Source organism: Heteronotia binoei, chromosome 10 (assembly GCF_032191835.1).
Source record: "Heteronotia binoei isolate CCM8104 ecotype False Entrance Well chromosome 10, APGP_CSIRO_Hbin_v1, whole genome shotgun sequence".
NCBI lineage: Eukaryota > Metazoa > Chordata > Lepidosauria > Squamata > Gekkonidae > Heteronotia > Heteronotia binoei.
This window is the reverse complement of record NC_083232.1, coordinates 10,840,709-10,864,970: the sequence shown is the minus strand read 5'-3', so window position 1 is coordinate 10,864,970 and position 24,262 is coordinate 10,840,709. Positions and strand designations below refer to the sequence as shown.

The 24,262-nt window shown below is 47.0% G+C and overlaps 2 protein-coding genes across 6 annotated transcripts in view; both read right to left on the bottom strand.

The window, feature by feature from the left end:
- Positions 1–1,503: 1,503 nt before the first annotated feature.
- C10H1orf74 (chromosome 10 C1orf74 homolog) lies at positions 1,504–12,064 on the bottom strand. Of its 2 annotated transcripts, none has more exons than XM_060247964.1 (2): positions 12,003–12,064; positions 1,504–2,375 (listed from the first exon to the last, which is right to left on the bottom strand). In XM_060247964.1, exon 2 carries the CDS (start codon positions 2,292–2,294, stop codon positions 1,506–1,508), a length of 789 nt encoding a protein of 262 aa, XP_060103947.1. In that variant the 5' UTR covers positions 2,295–2,375; positions 12,003–12,064; the 3' UTR covers positions 1,504–1,505. The 2 variants fall into 2 exon arrangements, with proteins under 2 accessions (XP_060103947.1, XP_060103948.1); XM_060247965.1 differs by lacking the exon at positions 12,003–12,064 and adding an exon at positions 9,148–9,282.
- A 5,967-nt stretch (positions 12,065–18,031) lies between these two features.
- The window catches only part of LOC132578114 (ADP-ribosylation factor-like protein 13B), a 32,168-nt gene continuing 25,937 nt past the window's right edge, over positions 18,032–24,262 (bottom strand). For all 4 annotated transcript variants that reach the window (XM_060247959.1, XM_060247960.1, XM_060247961.1 and 1 more), the window contains one exon: positions 18,032–19,470. In XM_060247959.1, the coding sequence (XP_060103942.1) occupies positions 19,394–19,470 (77 nt within the window). In that variant the 3' untranslated portion in view covers positions 18,032–19,393. The remainder of the gene's footprint in view (positions 19,471–24,262) is intronic.

Sequence of the window (24,262 nt, the reverse complement as noted above, 5' to 3'; positions counted from 1 at the left end):
AGGCAGCTTCATATGTCCATATGATACCGGTGACTCCTAAAACAGAATCACACATAGAAAGTTGGCTTTTAGATTGGGTATTTTAGTACAATTATTTGCTCATAAAATCTCTCAGAACTGCTTAAAATGGGATGTCAGTTCAACAAAGTTTCATGTTATACAGTGTCTGCTGTGTCATCTGGTCCTATCTGTAGGGATGGATTCACAGTTGGATCTCTGAGGGATGTTATGGTATCCTGAGTACTGTGAGGACCAGTACTGTAACAGACACCACCTGTGGTCTGATCAATCTTACAGGGAGTTGTATACAAATACAGACTGTAAACTCCACACTAGTTAAGGGAACTTTACCTAAAGCACTGAAGGGGATAGCTACCAAGACCGCTATTGAAAAAGACTACACGTCTCCCCTCCTCCCAGTACTGTCTAGCAATAAGAGAACAAAGTTTGAATTCAGTGGCATTTTTTAAGACCAGGTAAATTTATTCAAGGCATAAGCTTTCATATCTTTCTGTATCCGAAGAAGTGTGCTTGCGCATGAAAGCTTACCTGGAATAAAATGTTATAGGTCTTAAAGGTGCCACTGGACACAACATTTTGTTTTGCTGCTTCAGACCAACACAGCTGAATCTAATAAGATAGCTTCTAATCTACCTTTTGAGAGCAACGTTATCGAAGGTGTGGTAGCTGAACGGCTTTCAGAGACATCTTGGTAACACATCTGCCTTTGGGCCGTTTCAATCTGTTTTCGGGATGGAGACAACTTTGGTAACTCTGGTGAACAGTCCCAATAATCTCCAGTTTTCAACTTGCGAAGGGAAGTGCTTCATTATTGGTCCTTTTGGACCTACTGGCTGCCTTCAGCATCACTTACTACTTCTAGACATTTAAAAGCTGGTGTTGAGGTTGGAAGGTAGGCCTTAACACTTGAAGTAACCAGTAAGTTCCCAGATACTGCTTTCTCTGTCCCAGGCCCCTGCCTGACTGCTGAGTGAGAATAAACTGAATCTTGACAAGACAGAGGTGATGCTGGTCAATAAGGCATCTGTTTTGGAGAGGGTCCTGCTCCCTGTGCTGAATGCAGGGCCGGCTCTAGAGCAAATAGTGCCCTAGGCAACCGCCTCCCCCCCCCCAGCGCCCCACTTGCCTCCCCCCCAATGCCCTGCTCACCCCCCCCAGCGCTCCACTCGCCTTCCCCCGCAGCGCTCCGTGTTCGCTCCCTTCCCCCTGCTCACCAGCTAAAACTAAGATTCGCAGCCCGCGCCTGCGTGTTTTGTTAGCGACAAAATGCGCAGGCTACGAGGCCGGTGAAGCTGTTTTAGCCGGTGAGTAGGGGGAAGGAAGGGAGCGAGCAAAGCGCCAGGGGGGGAGGGAGGCAAGTTAAGCGCTTGCCTGGGGCACCTGGGGGGGGGGAAGCTGAATTTCCCACCCCTCGCCTCTCTAGGCAACCGCCTAGTCTGCCTAGTGGGCGAGCCGGCCCTGCGCCTCTGGGCCAGATCCCATCTTTACAAAGCCACCGCCTCCAAAGTGACAATCTCAGAAGTAATGCCAAGATCTGAAAAGTCTTTCTGAAGCCTAGAAGCATCCTGTAACGTTTCAGACCACTCCTCGATACCAGTTTTCATGCGGGAATATAAATTTTCCGGGACGCTAAAAGAATAAAGTTGAACCCTGAGATCGTCGCTTATCCTGCAGAACGTGGTTTGGACCGTGAACACTCTCAGCGGGGTCAGAGAAAGACAGTTGTCAAAGCTCTTAGGAGCAGGGAAACTGTAGGCTGCCGGGTATCCTAGCAATACACCAAAGAGGGTACACAGATTCCATTCAGCAGAAAAAACAGAGCTGGAAGAGAGGACCCAGGATGGGTCTACTGCCAACGCTTTAAGATGATTCAGGATCTCAGATATATGTGCTTTTATGGAATCTACGTCTGCTTTGTCACAGAAGCCAGGGCTCGTCCTGGCAGCGGAAACGTCAACAAAGACGACTTTATTGTCCTGCAGGACCATCTCCAGCCACTGCACCGTCATGTCCAAGTTGATTATCAGAACATGATCAGCGATGCTCAAAATGTGTAACCGACATCCAAGGTCACCGATGCTCTGCACGTAGTTCAGGATCTGAGGGCGTCCAGCCAAATTGTAATCATAGAGAAAAGCTGGCTTTAAGCCAGCGGCTACGGCAAGTATCTTTCCAGCCAGTTGCAAAGAGGAAGACCGGGATAAGCCTTTCTTGCCTGCCCTGAGATGACGTTGAGCCGCATCGATGAGAAGTTGCGGGAACGGCTTGGCCATTCTTATCCCTTAGACCGAACAGGTCTGAAAAACGTCTAATCTCTCATTTGGTCTTCAACCATCCTCTGCTTCAACCAGGTCCTAAAAGATTATCAAATGACAGCAGTTAACAAATTCAGGCACAAAGATGATCTATTCTTGAGGCATTAAAAGGATCTAAAGGTAAAGGTAGTCCCCTGTGCAAACACCAATAGTTTCCGACTCTGGGGTGACTGCTGCTTTCACGTTTTCATGGCAGACTTTTTACGGGGTGGTTTGCCATTGCCTTCCCCAGTCATCGACACTTTTCCCCCAGCAAGCTGGGGACTCATTTCACCGACCTCGGAAGGATGGAAGGCTGAGTCAACTTTGAGCCGGCTACCTGAACCCAGCTTCCACCGGGATCGAACTCAGGTCGAGAGCAGAGGGCTCCAACTGCAGTACTGCAGCTTTACCGCTCTGCGCCACGGGGCTCTGTAGGAGGATCTACCCAAACCAATTATATAAAAAAAAAAAAAGTATCGCGTACATACAACTCCTTAAGAAGAGAGGAACATTTTAAGATCAGTAACAGAGCTAGATCCTAGAACTGCCAGTGGTTAAGCACAGAGCAACAAAGTCGTTTAAAACAATTTTATTAATTTGCAATATATTGTTATTGTCATCTTTAAGAAAAATTAAAAATAATACAGAATAAAGACAATACATCGCTTTCGCCCCCTTCGCCTCTCCTCCCCTTTTCTTGACCCCCGCCGGTGTTTACTTAAAATTAAAAAAACCAACAAGGTAACTTAACATATCAAGAATCTCCATTTTAGAACCTTATAACAATACGGAAGAAATAAAAACAAAACATAAGAAACATTAACTCTATAAGTTCATCTTCATTTTTCAAAAGAAAATTTTTCCCTTTATAAACTTTAGTCCAGTATTCCACCCCATTCAGCTTTTATCAAAAATCACTAAATGTCCCCTTACTTTTCAATGTTTTTCAACATAATTTTGAAATTTCTCCCATTCATTCCTGAACTTCTCCAAATCATAGTCTTTTAAGATTCTTGTAAGTTTGTCCATTTCACTCCATGACATAACTTTTAAAATCCAATTCCATTTTTCCGGTATTTTTTCTTGCTTCCATAACTGCGCATACAATGTCCTTGCAGCTGAAAGCAGATACCACACCACCGTACTATCTTGTTTTGGAAAACTTTCCATTTGTAATCCCAACAAAAAAAAGAGTCTGGAGACCTCTTGATGTCATAACCTAAAATTTTTGACATTTCTTTCTGAATCATTTGCCAAAATTGTTTAGCGCAGAGCAACAAAGTGATGCATTTGTAAAACACTCAGAGAACAGAATAAGGCGAAGTTACAGAAGAGAACAGTTTCTCTTTCACGGAACTACAGTAAGAAAACGTGCCATGCCGCCACACAGCTCTTTGGGCAACAGGAATTTTGCTGCAGAAACAGTTCAACTTTCTTTTGACATTTACCTTTTCTCCACCACATAACACCGTTTGGGTTTTTTTTTTTAAAAAAAAAGCTCCTTGATTTCGCTTGTTTCTGGAGATAATAACTGATATGTTATTAAGATATTGTGACTGCTGGCTTTAATCGATAAAACTATAGAATACAAAGTTAAAGAGTCCAGTGAGCACCTTTAAGACCGAGGAAGTTTGCCGTCAGCTGATTTTAGTCACCTGATAAGGGAACGTAGATGGTGGCTCAGTAGGACCAAGATTCTAAGCGGAGAAAGTATGAGCTTTTGTGTGCACAGACGCTTCCTCGGATACAATGAAACGGAAGGAAACCATTCAAATTTTATTGACCGGCTGAGAAGCAAATTAGCATATAACGTTGCTTTTGTCTCCTAGGGCAGGGGTGGCCAACGGTAGCTCTCCAGATGTTTTTTTTGCCTACAACTCCCATCAGCCCCAGCCAGCATGGGCAATGGCTGGGGCTGATGGGAGTTGTAGGCAAAAAGAAAATATCTGGAGAGCTACCACTGGCCACCCCTGTCCTAGGGGGTTGGCCAGGTCTGTGTTGGAAAATACCTGGTGACTTTGGGGGTGGATCCAGAAAAGGGCACGGTTCGGGCAGGGGCCTCAGCATGGTATAATGCCACAGAGTCCACCCTTAAAAGCATCCATTCTCTCTGGAGGAGCTGATCTCTGCCAATCTCCAGGCCCCGCCTGCAGCAGGCTAGCAGCCCTAGTGGTCACCTCAATTCATTTTGTGTGCCTAATGCCTACGGAAAGGAAAGGAAAGGTCCCCTGTGCAAGCACCAGTCGTTTCTGACTCTGGGGTGATGCTGCTTTCACGTTTTCACAGCAGGCTTTTGACGGGGTAGTTTGCCATTGCCTTCCCCAGTTATCTACGCTTTCCCCGCAGCAAGCTGGGGACTCCTTTGACCGACTTCGGAAGGATGGAAGGCTGAGTCAACCTCGAGCCGGCTACCTGAACCCAGCTTCCGCCGGGATCGAACTCAGGTCGTGAGCAGAGAGTTCAAATCCACAGTACTGCAAGTACTGCTGCTTTACTACTCTGCGCCATGGGGCCTATGACATATATACAAAATGCCTATGACCAAGGCCTTTTTTTGTCAAAAAAGCCCAGCGGAAGCTCATTTGCGTTTTAGGCCACACCCCCTGATGCTAAGCCAGCCGGAACTGCGTTCCTGCTCAGCAAAAGCCCTATGACACATATACAAATCAGTAATGCTTTCTTCTAGGGCTGCCAACTCCAACTCAAGAAATATCTGGGGACTTTGGGGGTGGAGCCTGGAGCAAGGGTGTGAGAAGCATAATTGAACTCCAAGGAAGTTCTGGCCATCGCATTTAAAGGGACCGCACACCTTTTCAATGATTTCCCTCAGTTGGAAAAAATGAAGGATAGGGGCACCTTCTTTAGGGGCTCATAGAATGGGACCCCTCAGTCCAATCTTTTGGAAACTTGGAAGGTCATTTGAGGAAAGGTGTTGGATGCTATGCTGAAAATGTGGTGCCTCTGCCTCAAAAAACAGCCCCCCCCCGGAGCCCCAGATACCCACAAATCAATTCTCCATTATTCCCTATGGGAATCGGTCTCCATAGGGAATGAGTGCCCAGCAGGCATTTCCTCCCCCCCCCCTGCTTTCTGATGACCCTGAAGCTGGGGGGAGGGCCTCTAAAGGGGGGGAGTCTCCGGCCCCCACCTGGGGACTAGGAACCCTTTCTTCCTAGATTTGCCTTGGGGAACACTCCCTACCCCTTTTATTTATTTATTTGGGATTTGTATCCCGCCCTTCCCACAAGTGGCTCAGGGCGGCTTCCAACAACTAATCAAACATAAATTTAACAATTTTAAATATAAAACAATTAAATAATTAACATTTAAACATTAAAACCAGTAGCATTTCACTTCATAAAAACAATACAGCTTAAAACCAATAACATGTCATTTTATATAACAGATGGCTGGCCAGTTACGTCAAGTTTTATCCCAGCTAGGTGTAGGCTAGCCGGAAGAGGGTCGTCTTACAGGCCCTGCGGAATTGAGCCAAGTCCCGCAGGGCCCTCACCTCTTCCGGCAGCTGATTCCACCAAGTGGGGGCCATAACGGAGAAAGCCCTTTCTCGGGTGACTTTCAAGCGGGCTTCCTTTGGCCCGGGGATAGAGAGGAGATTTTGTGTTCCTGACCTCAGTGCTCTCTGGGGAACATGTGGGGAGAGACGGCCCTTACAAATAATCTTACTGTGGTCCAGTGATAAGGCACTGCTTCTGTTTTATCCTTTGCCCCGTTGAGTGTTACTAACGTTGCGTTTAAGCTGGAGAGTGTCCCCTATGTTTTGTTTTGTTTTGTTTAAAAAAAATTAAAAGCAGTTTGGATCCACACAGACAGCACTGCAACCTAAGAGTAACAGAAAAGCAATCCACTTTATTGGAAACGACTTAATCGTCACTGTACTTTCAACAGGCTTGAAGCCAGAAAAGTTTGGGTGGGGAAGCCGAAGGAATAAAATTTTAGATGGAGGGGCCCCGGGGCCCAAAATGATGTCACACACTTTAAAAATAAATTAAAAAGGAGAGCGGCAAGGGTGGCGAGAGCAACGGGGAGAGCAGGGTGGGGGCTGCAAGAACGGGGCACGGAGAGCAGCAGAGAGACCGTGGGAGGGGGAAATGGGGCAGCGAGAGCAACGGGGAGAGAGGGGGAAGCAAAAATGGGGCAGTGAGAGCAGCAGGGGAAGCAAAAACGGGCAGCGTGGGAGGGGGAAACGGGGCAGCGAGAGCAACGGGGACAGCGGGGAAAGCAAAAATGGAGAAGTGAGAGCAGCAGGGGAAGCGAAAACGGGCAGCAAGGACAGCAGGGGAGGCAAAAATGGGCTGCAGGGAGAGCGAGGGAGGAGAAAACGGGCAGCAAGGACAGCAGGGGAGGTAAAAATGGGCTGCGGGGAGAGCGAGGGAGGAGAAAACGGGCAGCAAGGACAGCAGGGGAGGTAAAAATGAGCTGTGGGGAGAGCGGGGGAGGCGAAAATGGGCAGTGGGAAGAACGGGGAAGCAAAAATGGGCAGTGAGGACAGCAGGGGAGGCAAAAATGGGCTGCGGGGAGAGCGAGGGAGGAGAAAACGGGCAGCAAGGACAGCAGGGGAGGTAAAAATGGGCTGCGGGGAGAGCGAGGGAGGAGAAAACGGGCAGCAAGGACAGCAGGGGAGGTAAAAATGGGCTGCGGGGAGAGCGGGGGAGGCGAAAATGGGCAGTGGGAAGAACAGGGAAGCAAAAATGGGCAGTGAGGACAGCAGGGGAGGCAAAAAGGAGCTGCAGAGAGAACGGGGGAGGCGAAAACAGGCAGCAGGGAGAGCGGGAGAGGAAAAAACGAGGGAAGCAAGAGTGCAGGGAGAGTGGCAGGGAAAGGAGGGGCCATAGAAGTGGAAAGGGGAGGTTAGGAGGAGTGGTGCCCGCCCCATAGCTATGAACCTGCTATTAAACAAGCCTCTGAGTTCATCCAAACTGACAGTTAAAATAAGGCCGGGGCTCTGCATGAGGAAAGAGGTGGTGAGGAGGCAGAGTGCCCAGGAAGCAGAGAGGGGTCACATTTTTCAAAGCTCCTCAGCATTAAATAAGTCCTCGTAAGGAAATGAGTACAGCAAGTTAAAGCTCTAAGCTCCCACTTTCCTCCCTGCTGTACGGTTTTTAAAACTGTGACCCTCACTTGAAGTATAGAGTTCCACCTGTTCTATCAAGCACACAAACAGAGAAATGGAAGAAACAACAAACAGAGGTGGAGCTGCACTTTGCCATGGAGATGATGATGATATTGGATTTATATCCCACCCTCCACTCCAAAGAGTCTCAGAGGGGCTCACAATCTCCTTTACCTTCCCCCCCCCCCACAACAGACACCCTGTGAGGTAGATGAAGATATTGGATTTATATCCCACCCTCCACTCTGAAAAGTCTCAGAGGGGCTCACAATCTCCTTTACCTCCCTGCCCCCACAACAAACACCCTGTGAGGAAGATGAAGATATTGGATTTATATCCCGCCCTCCACTCCAAAGAGTCTCAGAGGGGCTCACAATCTCCTTTCCCTTCCTCCCGACCCCCCACAACAGACACCCTGTGAGGTAGATGAAGACATTGGATTTATATCCCACCCTCCACTCTGAAGAATCTCAGAGCGGCTAACAATCTCCTTTACCCTTCCCCCCCCCCACAACAAACACCCTGTGAGGTAGATGAAGATATTGGATTTATATCCCACCCTCCACTCTGAAGAGTCTCAGAGGGGCTCACAATCTCCTTTACCTCCCCCCCCCCACACACACACAACAGACACCCTGTGAGTATATGAAGATATTGGATTTGTATCCCGCCCTCCACTCCGAAGTAAGAGCGGCTCATAATCTCCTTTACCTTCCTCCCCCACAACAGACACCCTGTGAGGTAGATGAAGATATTGGATTTATATCCCGCCCTCCACTCCGAAGAGTCTCAGAGCGGCTCACAATCTTCTTTACCTTCCTCCCCCCCAACAGACACCCTGTGAGGTAGATGAAGATATTGGATTTGTATCCCGCCCTCCACTCCGAAGTAAGAGCGGCTCATAATCTCCTTTACCTTCCTCCCCCCCAACAGACACCCTGTGAGGTAGAAGAAGATACTGGATTTATATCCTGCCCTCCACTCTGAAGAGTCTCAGAGCAGCTCACAATCTCCTTTATCTTCTCCCCACACAACAGACACCCTGTGAGGCGGGTGGGGCTGAGAGAGCAACTTTTTACTCAGGGGGCCCAAGTATTTGTGTGGAGCTGCCACACGATGCTTATAATTAAAAATAATAAATGCGAGTGGTTTGTTGCATCTCTGGACCACTCCAAAAGGCACATCACTGTGTTCTGGCAACAACGGAACAAAAGGAACTTAAAAAAAAAAAATCTCTCTGCTACTGCGAGAGTCCGGTTTTCAGCTGTCTGAAACAAAACTTTGTTGGTCTTAATGAAGAAGACTGCAGATTTATACCCCGCCCTTCTCTAAATCAGAGACTCAGAGAGGCTTACAATCTCCTATATCTCCCCCCCCCCACCAACAACAGACACCCTGTGAGGTGGGTGAGGCTGAGAGAGCTCTTCCAGAAGCTGCCCTTTCAAGGACAACTCCTGCTATAGCTATGGCTAACCCAAGGCCATTCCAGCAGGTGTAAGTGGAGGAGTGGGGAATCAAACCCGGTTCTCCCAGGTAAGAGTCCGCACACTTAGCTATTACACCAAACTGGCTCTAATGGTACCATGGTGCCCAAAGCGGGGGGGGGGGGGGGAGACAGCTGGTGGAGCAAATGGAACTTTAAAAAAAATCCTGCTACTGAGAGAGAAAGGCAGCCTGAAAACCAGTCTTACTCACAGAAACAAACAAGGCTCTTCCTTGCTGAGCGGAGTGAAGCAGCCGTCCCAGAGCAGCAGTGCACACAAAAGCTGGAGGAAAACTTGGCTGGGCTTCTAAAGGCCCTCCCAGACAATGTGGCTTTGCTCTGTCTCCAGCACCAGCTGCTCTTCCCCTTCCCCCTTCCCTAAAGCAAGGGGGAGGAGACAGCCCAGGATCAAAGGGAAGTTGTTGTTTTGTTGTCTCTTTCTCATTTGCAATTGATAGAAAGAGGAAGCGGAAGGAGCAGAGGGAACTTTTTAATTAAAAAAAAAAAATGTGTCCTTTGCTACTGACAGAGGCAGCCTGCAAAATACCAAGGCAGGGAAACACTCATTCTGCTTAGTACCCTGACAGGCGATAACGACGAGGGAAGGAAAGGAAAGGTCCCCTGTGCAAGCACCAGCCGTTTCCGACTCTGGGGTGACGTTTCACGACGTTTTCACGGCAGACTTTTGACAGGCTGGTTTGCCATTGCCTTCCCCGGTCATCTACGCTTTCCCCCCAGCAAGCTGGGGACTCCTTTGTCCGACCTCGGAAGGATGGAAGGCTGAGTCAACCTCGAGCCAGCTACCTGAAAACCCAGCTTCCGCCAGGGGATCGAACTCAGGTCGTGAGCAGAGCTTAGGACTGCAGTACTGCAGCTTTAATGCTCTGTGCCATGGGGCTCTTCTAAGGTAAAGGTAGTCCCCTGTGCAAGCACCAGCCGTTTTCGACTCTGGGGTGACGTTGCTTTCACAACATTTTCATGGCAGACTTTTTACGGGGTGGTTTGCCATTGCCTTCCCCAGTCATCTGCGCTTTCCCCCCCGGCAAGCTGGGGACTCCATTGACCGACCTCGGAAGGATGGAACACTGAGTCAACCTGGAGCTGGCTACCTGAACCCAGCTTCCACTGGGATCAAACTCAGGTCGTGAGCAGAGCTTAGTACTGCAGTACTGCAGCTTTAATGCTCTGTGCCATGGGGCTCTTCTAAGGTAAAGGTAGTCCCCTGTGCAAGCACCAGCCGTTTCCGACTCTGGGGTGACGTTGCTTTCACAACGTTTTCATGGCAGACTTTTTACGGGGTGGTTTGCCATTGCCTTCCCCAGTCATCTGCGCTTTCCCCCCCAGCAAGCTGGGGACTCCATTGACCGACCTCGGAAGGATGGAACGCTGAGTCAACCTGGAGCTGGCTACCTGAACCCAGCTTCCACTGGGATCAAACTCAGGTCGTGAGCAGAGCTTAGGACTGCAGTACTGCAGCTTTAATGCTCTGTGCCATGGGGCTCTTCTAAGGTAAAGGTAGTCCCCTGTGCAAGCACCAGCCGTTTCCGACTCTGGGGTGACGTTGCTTTCACAACGTTTTCATGGCAGACTTTTTACGGGGTGGTTTGCCATTGCCTTCCCCAGTCATCTGCGCTTTCCCCCCCAGCAAGCTGGGGACTCCATTGACCGACCTCGGAAGGATGGAACGCTGAGTCAACCTGGAGCTGGCTACCTGAACCCAGCTTCCACTGGGATCAAACTCAGGTCGTGAGCAGAGCTTAGGACTGCAGTACTGCAGCTTTAATGCTCTGTGCCATGGGGCTCTTCTAAGGTAAAGGTAGTCCCCTGTGCAAGCACCAGCCGTTTTCGACTCTGGGGTGACGTTGCTTTCACAACATTTTCATGGCAGACTTTTTACGGGGTGGTTTGCCATTGCCTTCCCCAGTCATCTGCGCTTTCCCCCCCGGCAAGCTGGGGACTCCATTGACCGACCTCGGAAGGATGGAACGCTGAGTCAACCTGGAGCTGGCTACCTGAACCCAGCTTCCACTGGGATCAAACTCAGGTCGTGAGCAGAGCTTAGGACTGCAGTACTGCAGCTTTAATGCTCTGTGCCATGGGGCTCTTCTAAGGTAAAGGTAGTCCCCTGTGCAAGCACCAGCCGTTTTCGACTCTGGGGTGACATTGCTTTCACAACATTTTCATGGCAGACTTTTTACGGGGTGGTTTGCCATTGCCTTCCCCAGTCCTCTACGCTTTCCCCCCCAGCAAGCTGGGGACTCATTTGACCGACCTCGGAAGGATGGAAGGCTGAGTCAACCTTGGGCTGGCTACCTGAATCCAGCTTTTGCTGGGATCGAACTCAGGTCTTGAGCAGAGCTTAGGACTGCAGTACTGCAGGTTTAACACTCTGCGCCATGAACATATATGAACATATGACGCTGCCTTATACTGAATCAGACCCTTGGTCCATCGAAGTCAGTATTGTCTTCTCAGACTGGCAGCGACTCTCCAGGGTCTCAAGCTGACGTTTTTCACACCTATTTGCCTGGACCCTTTTTTGGAGATGCCGGGGATTGAACCTGGGACCTTCTGCTTCCCAAGCAGATGCTCTACCACTGAGCCACTGTCCCTCCCTATGGGGCTCTTAAGTATAGGAAAGGTCCCCTGTGCAAGCACCAGTCGTTTCCAACTCTGGGGTGACGCTGCTTTCAGGACGTTTTCACGGCAGGCTTTTTACGGGGTGGTTTGCCATCGCCTCCCCCAGTCCTCTAGCCTTCCCCCCCAGCATGCCGGGTACTCCTTTTGACCGACCTCGGAAGGATGGAAGGCTGAGTCAACCCTCGGCCCGGTTACCTGGACCAGCTTTCGCTGGGATCGAACTCAGGCCGTGAGCAGAGAGTTCAGATCACAGTACTGCAAGTACAGCTGCTTTACCACTCTGCACCAAGGACTGTAAAAAATGCTCGGAGAGCTACGGCACTGACTAGCACTAAGCGGCACTCGAACCCACAACGCAACCTGCAAGAGCCGAACTCAAAACCAAGAAGCCCTTCTTCCAGCCCATCCCTGGCTGTAAAGCACATACCTCCGGGCAGCCGGTTCTACGACGAGCATGCGTGCTGCCTTCCGCTTGCGAGTACATTACGCAGTTCCGCACGGAAGAAGGCCAATAAGATGCCTCCGCCTTAAAAGGACAAGTCCGGGGTGGGGGGAGCGTGCTGCTGAGTAAGAGCAGCTCACGGAGGCAGTATCAGTCGCCAGATAAGCTGCCTATTTGCTGCTGTCAGTCGAAAGCAGTAAAAACAACTCCGCAAGTGACAGAGAGGGGAATGGCAGAGTCCGTGTTCAGGACTGGGTGAGAAGTAGGGTTGCCAAGTCCAATTTAAGAAATATCTGGGGACTTCAGGGGTGGAGCCAGGAGACATTAGGGGTGGAGCCAAGATCAAGGCTGTGACAAGCATAATTGAACTCCAAAGGGAGTTCTGGCCATCACATTTAAAGGGACGGCACACCTTTTCAATTCCTTCCTTCCTTCCATAGGAAATAATGAAGGATAGGGGCACCCTTTTTGGGGCTCATAGAATTGGACTCCCTGGTCCAATCGTTTTGAAACTTGGGGGGTATTTTGGGGAGAGGTACTAGATGCTATACTGAAAATATGGTGCCCCTGCCCCCAGCTGGGGATTGGCAACCCTAGAATGAAGTCAAGTTTCCAAGGCAGTGGCAAAGCAGCTCACCAGGGAAGCAGCAGAGGTTAAGCGACTTCCCTTGATGCACACATTTTTAGCTGGTTTTGTTTAGGGGAGCATTCGAAGACGATATCCTCCGCTAGCGACCTGTATCTTGTTCAGTCGGCCAGCCTAGTGTGCTTAGGGTTGCCAATCCCCAGGTGGGGGCAGGGGATCCCCTGGTTTGGAGGCCCTCCCCCCGCTTCAGGGTTGTCAGAAAGTGGTGGGGGGGAGGGAAATGTCTGCTGGGAACTCTGTTATTCCCTATGGAGATTTATTCCCATAGGAAATCATGGAGAATTGATCCGTGGGTATATGGGGCTCTAGGGGGGCTGTGTTTTGGGGTAGAAGCACCACATTTTCAGTATAGCATCTAGTGCCTCTCCCCAAAATACCCCCCAAGTTTCAAAAAGATTGGGCCAGGGGGTCCAATTCTATGAGCCCCAAAAGAAGGTGCCCCTATCCATTATTTCCTATGGAAGGAAGGAATTGAAAAGGTGTGCCGTCCCTTTAAATGTGATGGCCAGAAGACAATTATGCTTGTCACAGCCTTGATCTTAGCTCCACCCCCAAAGTCTCCTGGCTCCACCCCCAAGGTCCCCAGATATTTCTTGAATTGGACTTGGCAACCCTAAGTGTTCTGTTTATATATTTCGCCATTTATGCTCACAAGCAGGTTGGGCACAGGGGCGATTGCCTTATTGTGAGTTTTATAGTAATTCCCGTCTATTCTAGTTAAGAAAGGAACATACTTCAGTGGCCTAACCTTTTGTTGTTGTTCAGACGCAGTCGATTCCGACTCTTTGCGATCCCATGGAGCAAGTCATGCCCTCTTTGTCTTCCACCATCCTCCAAAGTCTGCTCAAATTCATGTTAGTTACATCAATAACTCTGTCCAGCCGTCTCATTTTTTGCCCTCCCCATCTTCTTTTGCCTTCTGTTTTTCCCAGCATCAGGATCTTCTCCAGTGAGTGCTCTCTTCCCATTGATGGCCAAAGTATTTGAGCTAACCTACCCTGTGTTTAAGGAAAATTAAACGCTTCCTCGTTATTTCATCATGTTTTAGCAAAAGACTTCATTCTAACATGTTCAGTACATTTTTGTAGTCTTTGAAGACAGCACATCTCTAAGACATGCTATGCAAATAGTATTAGTGTTTGAACTAACAATATGCTGAGGAAATGAGCAAGCATTTGCCAAGAAACAGCTGTAACCAAATAACTAGTTGAACTATAGGAAGAAAAAAATATGCACAGACATTAAGAATTCAGGCTATGAAGAAACAAATGGAACACCAGTACCTATGTAACTGGATAGCCAGTATGGTGTAGTGGTTAAGTGTGCGGACTCTTATCTGGGAGAACCAGGTTTGATTCCCCACTCCTCCACTTGCACCTGCTGGAATGGCCTTGGGTCAGCCATAGCCCTGGCAGAGGTTGTCCTTGAAAGGGCAGCTGCTGTGAGAGCCCTCTCCAGCCCCACCCACCTCACAGGGTGTCTGTTGTGGGGGAGGGTGATAAAGGAGATTGTGAGCCGCTCTGAGACTCTTCGGAGTGGAGGGCGGGATATAAATCCAATATCTTCATCTACCTCACAGGGTGTCTGTTGTGGGGGAGGAAGGGAAAGGAGATTGTGAGCCACTCTGAGACTCTTCCGAGTGGAGGGCAGGATATAAATCCAATACCTTCTTCTACCTCACAGGGTGTCTGTTGTGGGGGAGGGAGATAAAGGAGATTATGAGCTGCTCTGAGACTCTTTGGAGTGGAGGGCGGGATATAATTCCAATATCATCTTCTTCTTCTTCTGTTTTAAAGATTATACATATGTTCCTTTGTCTAGCATAGAGGCTAAATCAGGGGTGGCCAGACTGCAGCTCCAGAGCCACATGTAGCTTTCACACATATTGTGTGGCTCCTAAAGCCCCACCCCCACCCCGTAGGTTGACTTGGAGAAGGCCTCTTTCTCTTTAAAGCACTTGGAGAATTGCATGTAGTTAAAAATGCTTTCTTTCCACCTCTCCCTCCCTCCTCTATTTGATTCCCTTCCCTCCCTCCCTCCTGTCTTGTGGCTCTCAAACATCTGAGATTTATTCTTTGTGGCTTTTACATTAAGCAAGTTTGGCCACCCTTGGGCTAGATCATATCACTCGTTTCCGCTTGTGCTTTGTCCATTGCAGAGGCAGTCCTCCCCTATGGCTGCTAGGCACTTCACAAGACCAGGACTTTTAAAGGAACGAACAGATATCTAGCACAAGTGGCATATGTACTACCAGGGAGTAGCTCTGCAATAGACGAGGATTACACTTGGAAACAAAGCTTAAGCTTCAGGGTGAATCCAATGAGATCATTTGCTATACCATCTGCAGGTTTGGGACTCAGGTTCCACAACTATTTTATCACATAAGACTACGGATGTTCACTTGGGAGCAGGGTTCACAAACATGGTGGCCATGGTTCTTTCAGAAAGTGTGTAGAGCCAATGAAAGGCAGGGCTTGTAACTGGCCTGCCCTTATTCAAATCAAAGGGTTTGCTACTGGAGCATCAGGAGGACTGGTAAGTGCCAACATTTTCCTCACTCAGTGCGTTTTCCTCACTCATCTTGGAATCTCCCATGGAGAGCCAGTTTGGTGTAGTGGTTAAGTGTGCGGACTCTTATCTGGGAGAACTGGGTTTGATTCCCCACTCCTCCACTTGCACCTGCTGGCATGGCCTTGGGTCAGCCATAGCTCTGGCAGAGGTTGTCCTTGAAAGGGCAGCTGCTGTGAGAGCTCTCTCAGCCCCACCCACCTCACAGGGTGTCTGTTGTGGGGGAGGAAGGGAAAGGAGATTGTGAGCCCCTCTGAGAGTCTTCACAGTGGAGGGCGGGATATAAGTCCAATATCTTCATCTACCTCACAGGGTGTCTGTTGTGGGGGGTGGGGGGCGGGGGGAGGAAGGTAAAGGAGATTGTGAGCCCCTCTGAGACTCTTCGGAGTGGAGGGCAGGATATAAATCGAATATCTTCATCTACCTCACAGGGTGTCTGTTGTGGGGGAGGAAGGTAAAGGAGATTGTGAGCCGCTCTGAGACTCTTCGGAGTGGAGGGTGGGATATAAATCGAATATCTTCATCTACCTCACAGGGTGTCTGTTGTGGGGGAGGAAGGGAAAGGAGATTGTGAGCCCCTCTGAGACTCTTTGGAGTGGAGGGCGGGATATAAATCCAATATCTTCATCTACCTCACAGGGTGTCTGTTGTGGGGGGGGGGGAGGTAAAGGAGATTGTGAGCCGCTCTGAGACTCTTCGGAGTGGAGGGCGGGATATAAATCCAATATCTTCATCTACCTCACAGGGTGTCTGTTGTGGGGGGGGAGGAAGGTAAAGGAGATTGTGAGCCGCTCTGAGACTCTTCGGAGTGGAGGGCGGGATATAAATCCAATATCTTCATCTACCTCACAGGGTGTCTGTTGTGGGGGGGGAGGAAGGTAAAGGAGATTGTGAGCCGCTCTGAGACTCTTCGGAGTGGAGGGCGGGATATAAATCCAATATCTTCATCTACCTCACAGGGTGTCTGTTGTGGGGGAGAAAGGTAAAGGCGATTGTGAGCCGCTCTGAGACTCTTCGGAGTGGAGGGCGGGATATAAATCCAATATCTTCATCTACCTCACAGGGTGTCTGTTGTGGGGGAGAAAGGTAAAGGCGATTGTGAGCCGCTCTGAGACTCTTCGGAGTGGAGGGCGGGATATAAATCCAATATCTTCATCTACCTCACAGGGTGTCTGTTGTGGGGGAGAAAGGTAAAGGAGATTGTGAGCCGCTCTGAGACTCTTCGGAGTGGAGGGCAGGATATAAATCTAATATCTTCATCTACCTCACAGGGTGTCTTTTATGGGGGGGGGAGGGAAAGGAGATTGTGAGCTGCTCTGAGACTCTTTGGAGTGGAGGGCGGGATATAAATCCAATATCTTCTTCTTCTTCATCTAAGCTTTGCTTCTTCCCAGGTGGTGTGAAGAGGAGGTATTTAATCTGGCTGTACCAAAAGTTGGTGGTGCTCACCAACTCCTCTTAAACGGCTAAATATGTCCCACTGTTTTTCAGTGTCACAAGTTACAAACAAATTTAAAACATGGTGTCTGGAACTGGACTGCTGGCGATCCTTAAGAGCCAGGAAATCATTTTAGAAACACTGGTTTATAGTGTAGAATATTGCACTTTGAAGAAAATACTGAGGTTCTTGCTTATGTATACAAAAATGAATTTAAAATATGAGGCTTCTTCTGAGTGGGCTTCTATTTATGCTTGTACCTTGCCTGTTAGTGGAACGACACCTAGTTCAAGGAAATTACAATAATCAATTAATACTCCACAACACCGACAATCGTCAGAAAATACCCACTGTAATTTACACAGGCATGTTTGTGTGTTCTAAGCAGAAAGTGCCAGACTTAGTTTATGGTGAAGATAAGGAATTTGCTTCAGGATAGTACATAAATGGATATTGAGAACTGGGCTAGACAGAAGATTGAAGCAAATCCTTCATGGGAGATGACTGCACATGGTAGAATGGGATTTTCTAACTACTGCCATAACGAAGCCATGTCTTTTATCCATCTGGGTGAGGTCCTGTTAGCCCATAAATATTGCATTAAGATTTTATTTCATATTTACTTTTACTCCAGACATAAAAAAAACCCTCTATATTTGACTTTCAGCAAATAATACACTAATGAGGAAAAACATTAAAACTTCGTTACATTAACACATAAAAATTATGATACATTTTAGTTTGGTCCCATAACAACCATCAACAATTGTGTGGAATATACGTCTCAAAAATGCCAGCTAGGTTATTTTTCTTTTGAGTCCCCAGAAATATTTCGATAGCCCTTTGAATTTTGATGCTTGGAAAGGAGGGGGAAGGAAGGCTCACACAGTTGAGAGAAAAATCACTTGTTCAGTGAAATAGGCCGAACTGTTAAACTCTGGCCGTTGTCCCACTGACCTTACTCCGGAGCGACGTCCCTCTTCACCGCGCAGCGTCTGTGTGGATTTCCTACCAACTGCTGCGCACAACCAGGAAGAGCCGCGGCTTTTGCGTCGCAGATGTAAACTGGTTTTTAGCAGAGCAGTTGGTGGGAAATCCGCGCAGACGCTGCGCGGTGAAGAGGGACGTCGCTCCGAGGTAAGCTCAGCGGGAAAACGGCCTCTTTTATAAGATTGTGTCCCAAAACAGAAAGCCATGCTTTAATATTTAAACAACGCTCTGGAACAATTTGGCTTACAAAGGAAGTATTCTCCTTACACTAAAATCCATGCAACAATTATTTGGTCGCAGTTTTATCTTAAATACATTTTGGATACTGAAGTCAAAGAAGTTAATAACATAACTTAGTATTTCAATTGTGCCTTTTTATTTATGATCCAGAAGTTAATTTCTTCAATGAGACCCATGCACACAGAACAAAGAACAATTTCTCTGATGTACATGTTTCAGCCCCAACATGAGCAGAAGCATTTTCATTCGCTTTGATGCCAAGGCCACATTTCTGCCCGGAAGTTTATACAAAAGTGACTTTAAATACACACACATATGCTAGAGCCTCTGAATCTGGGCAAGGAAATATAACAGTAGAACTGCAAGAAAATCAGTTCAGCGTTATGGAAAACACACATAACTTAAATAATGAAGTATATATTGCTTCCAATTTTTTGTTGTTTGCCATTTTAGGCCTTTGGACAGAAAACTCTCAAGATGACAACATTTTCCACAAACAAAACCATCATAATTTGACATATAGTCTCACATGAGAGAAAGACACAAATCGCCAACATTTTACAAGAGGAAATGCACATGCTACGGATGGGTACAATGCTTATCTCCCCCCACACCCACTGCCATGGAAAAAGCCCACTTCGAGAACTGGACTGTGTGCATAATATCCCAGAATCTTTGGAATGATTCTTAATCATCAGCCGGAGAATGCAAGGGAAGGGCAGGGATTCAGTCCTCCTACTCACCTCCAGAATATGGCTGATGTGACCCCAGTGGACTGGCATGGGTTCATTGTATGTACTGCCAGTTCCTGGAATAGGTTTTTCAGCTGGGGAAAAACAACTGCGGCACTCATGCGAGCATTCAGTTCCTCCTGAGCAACAGCGAGGGCAACTTGTGAAGCAAGTCATAGGCAAACTGTATTGCTATTGCAAAAAACCAAATGAGAATCACAAGTATGTTCTGCTTGTGAATATAATGACGAACGTCAGTATTTCAAAATAGCTTTGTTAACCCAAACATACTAGAAAAAATACAAAAATAGTTAAAATGTATAGTTCGTACCTTTTGATTTGCACATGCACATGTCTTCAAAAAAAAAAACCCCTCAGATCTCTGAAATATTAAATGTAGAAACGCTGGTCGCTATGCTTAAGCAGAAACAGTCATTGTATGTGCAAAGTAAAGTTGTATTTTGGTCTTGGAAAGCAGTTTTCTTCATAGTCACATTTCTCTGTCCCAACAAAGAAGAAAAGTCAGGAACCTCCAAGAGTTCTACCTAATACAAACTTTCTCTGGTGAGTCAAGAACAAAATACGACAGCTGAATTCATCACTGCTATTCTTTCCGCTGCAACTCCAAGGCACTCTTAGTGTCTTTCCCAGCAACTTTTAAGAATAGCGAGCTTCTCATCATGTAAGAAAACGACATTGAATGCTGGTGCTCCTTTTCCACACTGCATGTTTTTTTTAAAAAAAATGGCTGCATGACTCCTAGTTAAGAAATCACATCGTGGGAATCACTGTTAGGTCTTTGCCGTATTGTCAGCGGAGGCAGGGGCTTCCCATAGAAATCTAACATACACACATGGGGAAAAAAACGTTAATACATTTTTCACCTTCGATTCCCAACTTTAAGATTAGACTAATCTACTACATATCATATCTGCTAATTTAGCAAGATGTGAGGAAACCGGGTTCCATCTGATCTTATAATTCTCCTTAAATGGCATGAATTCATGAAACAAGTCATTTTCTTGGCTGCGGGCAAGTATTTAGATGAGAGACCACCAAGGGATACCAAGGCTCTGGTGAAGAGCCAAGCAATGGCAAACCACCTCGGAATGTCTCTTTCCTTGAAAAACCCTAGGAAGTCACCATGTCAGCTGTAGCTTGCAATAATTTCTTCGTTTTATTAATATTTTATATTTGTTGTTTTTTCCTGATGGTCATCAGAATATTTTTTTTCTGATGTGCAGAAAGTAAATGGCAACGTCTGAAATACTTCTAAGACTTCAGATTAAGAAGAAATAGAAGAAGATATTGGATTTATATCCTGCCCTCCACTCCGAAGAGTCTCAGAGCGGCTCAATCTCCTTTACCTTCCTCCCCCACAACAGACACCCTGTGAGGTAGATGAAGATATTGGATTTATATCCCGCCCTCCACTCCGAAGAGTCTCAGAGGGGCTCACAATCTCCTTTCCCTTCCTCCCCCACAACAGACACCCTGTGAGGTAGATGAAGATATTGGATTTATATCCCGCCCTCCACTCCGAAGAGTCTCAGAGGGGCTCACAATCTCCTTTCCCTTCCTCCCCCACAACAGACACCCTGTGAGGTAGATGAAGATATTGGATTTATATCCCGCCCTCCACTCCGAAGAGTCTCAGAGGGGCTCACAATCTCCTTTCCCTTCCTCCCCCACAACAGACACCCTGTGAGGTAGATGAAGATATTGGATTTATATCCCGCCCTCCACTCCAAAGAGTCTCAGAGGGGCTCACAATCTCCTTTACCTTCCTCCCCCACAACAGACACCCTGTGAGGTAGATGAAGATATTGGATTTATATCCCACCCTCCACTCCGAAGAGTCTCAGAGTGGCTCACAATCTCCTTTCCCTTTCTCCCCCACAACAGACACCCTGTGAGGTAGATGAAGATATTGGATTTATATCCCGCCTTCCACTCCGAAGAGTCTCAGAATGGCTCCCAATCTCCTTTCCCTTCCTCCCCCACAACAGACACCCTGTGAGGTAGATGAAGATATTGGATTTATATCCTGCCCTCCACTCCGAAGAGTCTCAGAGCGGCTCACAATCTCCTTTCCCTTCCTCCCCCACAACACACACCCTGTGAGGTGGGTGGGGCTGGAGAGGGCTCTCACAGCAGCTGCCCTTTCAAGGACAGAGTCTCAGAGCGGCCTACAATCTCCTTTCCCTTCCTCCCCCACAACACACACCCTGTGAGGTGGGTGGGGCTGGAGAGGGCTCTCACAGCAGCTGCCCTTTCAAGGACAACCTCTGCCAGAGCTATGGCTGACCCAAGGCCATGCCAGCAGGTGCAAGTGGAGGAGTGGGGAATCAAACCCGGTTCTCCCAGATAAGAGTCTGCACACTTCACCACTACCCCAAACTGGTCAGCCTACAGATGTGTGATCGCAGGTACAAAGTGCAGACTCAGAAAATTATCAATAACACTATCTAGAATTATTAAAATTATAATCATAAGGAAGTCAGATGTAAGAGAGTACGTGTGGTCAAAAGTAATATGGATACAGAAAAAAATCTAAATACAAATTGATTACTGTGTCCGTGTTATTCTATATACACACAAATCACAGTGCTGCTACCATTGCGATCTTCTGCTTCACAAACAGCGGTGGTAAGCCAAAGTCTACAAGAAGTCATCCTAGAAAGGGAGAATCTCAGAGGATCATTGCATAGCAACAACAAGTATTGTTGAGAGCCAGTTTGGTGTAGCGGTTAAGTGTGTGGACTCTTATCTGGGAGAACCGGGTTTGATTCCCCACTCCTCCACTTGCACCTGCTGGAATGGCCTTGGGTCAGCCATAGCTCTGGCAGAGGTTGTCCTTGAAAGGGCAGTTGCTGTGAGAACCCTCTCCAGCCCCACCCACCTCACAGGGTGTCTGTTGTGGGGGAGGAAGGGAAAGGAGATTGTGAGCCGCTCTGAGACTCTTCGGAGTGGAGGGCGGGATATAAATCCAATATCTTCTTCTACCTCACAGGGTGTCTGTTGTGGGGGAGGAAGGGAAAGGAGATTGTGAGCCGCTCTGAGACTCTTCGGAGTGGAGGGCGGGATATAAATCCAATATCTTCATCTACCTCACAGGGTGTCTGTTGTGGGGGAGGAAGGTAAAGGAGATTGTGAGCCGCTCTGAGACTCTTTGGAGTGGAGGGCGGGATATAAATCCAATATCTTCTTCATTTTTTTTACACTACTGCTAGCCAGCAATGAAGCACAAAAGGCAAAGCAGCAATGAACTCTATTGGGTGTCTTACAGTGCTATCCTAAGCAGAGATACACCCCTCTGAATCCACTGATCTCTTAAAGATTGTACTGTAATATGAATACACTCAATACTTGTGGAGCGCCATGGTGCTGGCACCAGATCTGTTTGTTCTCCTCTAAATCAGACATTTGGACAACATTTTAGACAATGTTGTGTGTTTCCTGTGATAAACGGGATTTGAGGGAAAAAAATAAGACCCCCAATGCCAAGTTTCTGAACATGCCCAGGAGAGAACGGAAACATCTTTTACACAAACAATTACAGCAGCATAATACATGCAGGTTCAATACATGCAAAATTAGAAAAGAAGGAACAAACAGTTGGCTTGTTTACTCGGAAGGAACAGGAAAACTGAATGCAAGCAACATTTAGGGTATTTTTGACTCTCAGGGGCACTAAAAGCAGACTCCATCACAGGGGTATGGACATGATTTATTTTACATCCATTCTGCATATATTCATATTTAATTGTGAAGACCTGTGACCTCATGTCTTTGCTGTCCTGAATCTGAACGAGAGCCAGATGTTTCTAGTCTTGCTTTTTCAACAGAAACTTTGCTAGCTATAAGTACCATGGCCTATTGTCTGTTATAAAAGTATGCTTTAAATGGAAATAGAAAGTATCAAATGACACTATCCTATGCCTTCCAAGATCACTATTGCCCAGGCTAGAGAATGTGAAACCACTGCTTAAGAAACTAACAGTGCAATCCTGAACCAACAATACCTTTCCAAATCCATTTAACTCATCAGGTTTAGAAAGGTTTAATTCTGCTTAGCATCGTTTAGGGTTCCCACAAAACCAATTAATTTAGAAACTGGTAGGATCAGTTAGGACAGACAAGAAAGATGCTTCTCCCATATTTTGAACTGTTGGTTAAATTTAAAGCTTGTTTGGTCAGCGCTGAATGCGTTCATTCAATTTATTCACTATGTGAAGATTCTACCTCTATGGTAATCTATGTGTAACTTTTCCCTAAGAAGGGAAGCATGTTATTGTCAGACATCTGAGGGACCTAGACCATATAAGAACATATGCCTAGATTCTGACTAAGTAGCCTACATCTTAACTTGTGCTTTTATATGTCAAGAAAGTAAAAATAAAAATACTTCTTTCACGAAATAATGTCATCTTTCGGTAACTATAACAGATCCCATTTTGTACCGCTTGAAAAAAATCCAGCTAAGAAAAGGTATAGAATTAAACCTGTGCTTAGAATTAAACAAGGATACAAATGAGAAGTAAACTGATGGATAATTATTCTTTTTGTATCACAGAAGAATGTTATATAGAGTTGTCATAATAACTATGCCGATGTGTCAAGTATATCTGTATATATATATATATATATATTTTTGGGGGGGGGGAAGGGGGAACCAAGCATCTAAATTGCAGGGAAATTGGCGCTTTTAAAGAGTTCCTGAATTGTTGTAATTGCACTTTATAGCAGCTGACCTTAAGTAGCACTCAGCGGTCCAGCAAGCCTTGGTAAACAGCCCTTGGCTAGTATGCGGATCAACTGTATTATCTCATTAGGGTTTGTAGAATCTTTCGGGCTCACGTGCCGTGTTCTATTGGAGAAAGTTTTCCTTCCAGACGTTTCGTTCTCAGCTGCAGAGAACATCCTCAGTGGCGTTGCAGCCGGAGCAGGCGCTCTCACCTTCTTGGCTGCTGTGCATTGAGTGGCCTATTGTCTGTTATAAAAGTATGCTTTAAATGGAAATAGAAAGTCTCAAATGACACTATCCTATGCCTTCCAAGAACACTATTGCCCAGGCTAGAGAATTGCCCACTCAATGCACAGCAGCCAAGAAGGTCAGAGCGCCTGTTCCGGCTGCAACGCCACTGAGGATGTTCTCCGCAGCTGAGAACGAAACGTCTGGAAGGAAAACTTTCTCCAGTAGAACACGGCACTTCAGCCCGAAAGATTCTACAAACCCTAATGATGTTACCAGCCGTGAAAACCTGAAATCTTTGTATTATCTCAGTTCCAAGATACAGCGTTTTTCAGTAAGGATACAAGTAACTCCATGAAAGATACTGATGAGTTGTTCTCATCTTCTTGGAACCAACTTGAGATACCACCTGCTATCCAGATAAACAGGTCTTGTCTGGAACTTGTCCCAGCTTTCCATTTTATATTTTGGAAAATGAAGGGGGAAAGATAGGCATCATGCCTTAAGGATATACATTCCTTGATTCTCATTCCCATGCTCCAGCCACCAAGCAGGCTGCCTTATTTTGAGCAAAGCAAATGTAATCAAGAAAGCATGAGCCCTTTCCTGTCCTCCCTACCTCTTTCATTCTGTCTTTTCTCTTGACTTCTTCTCTTT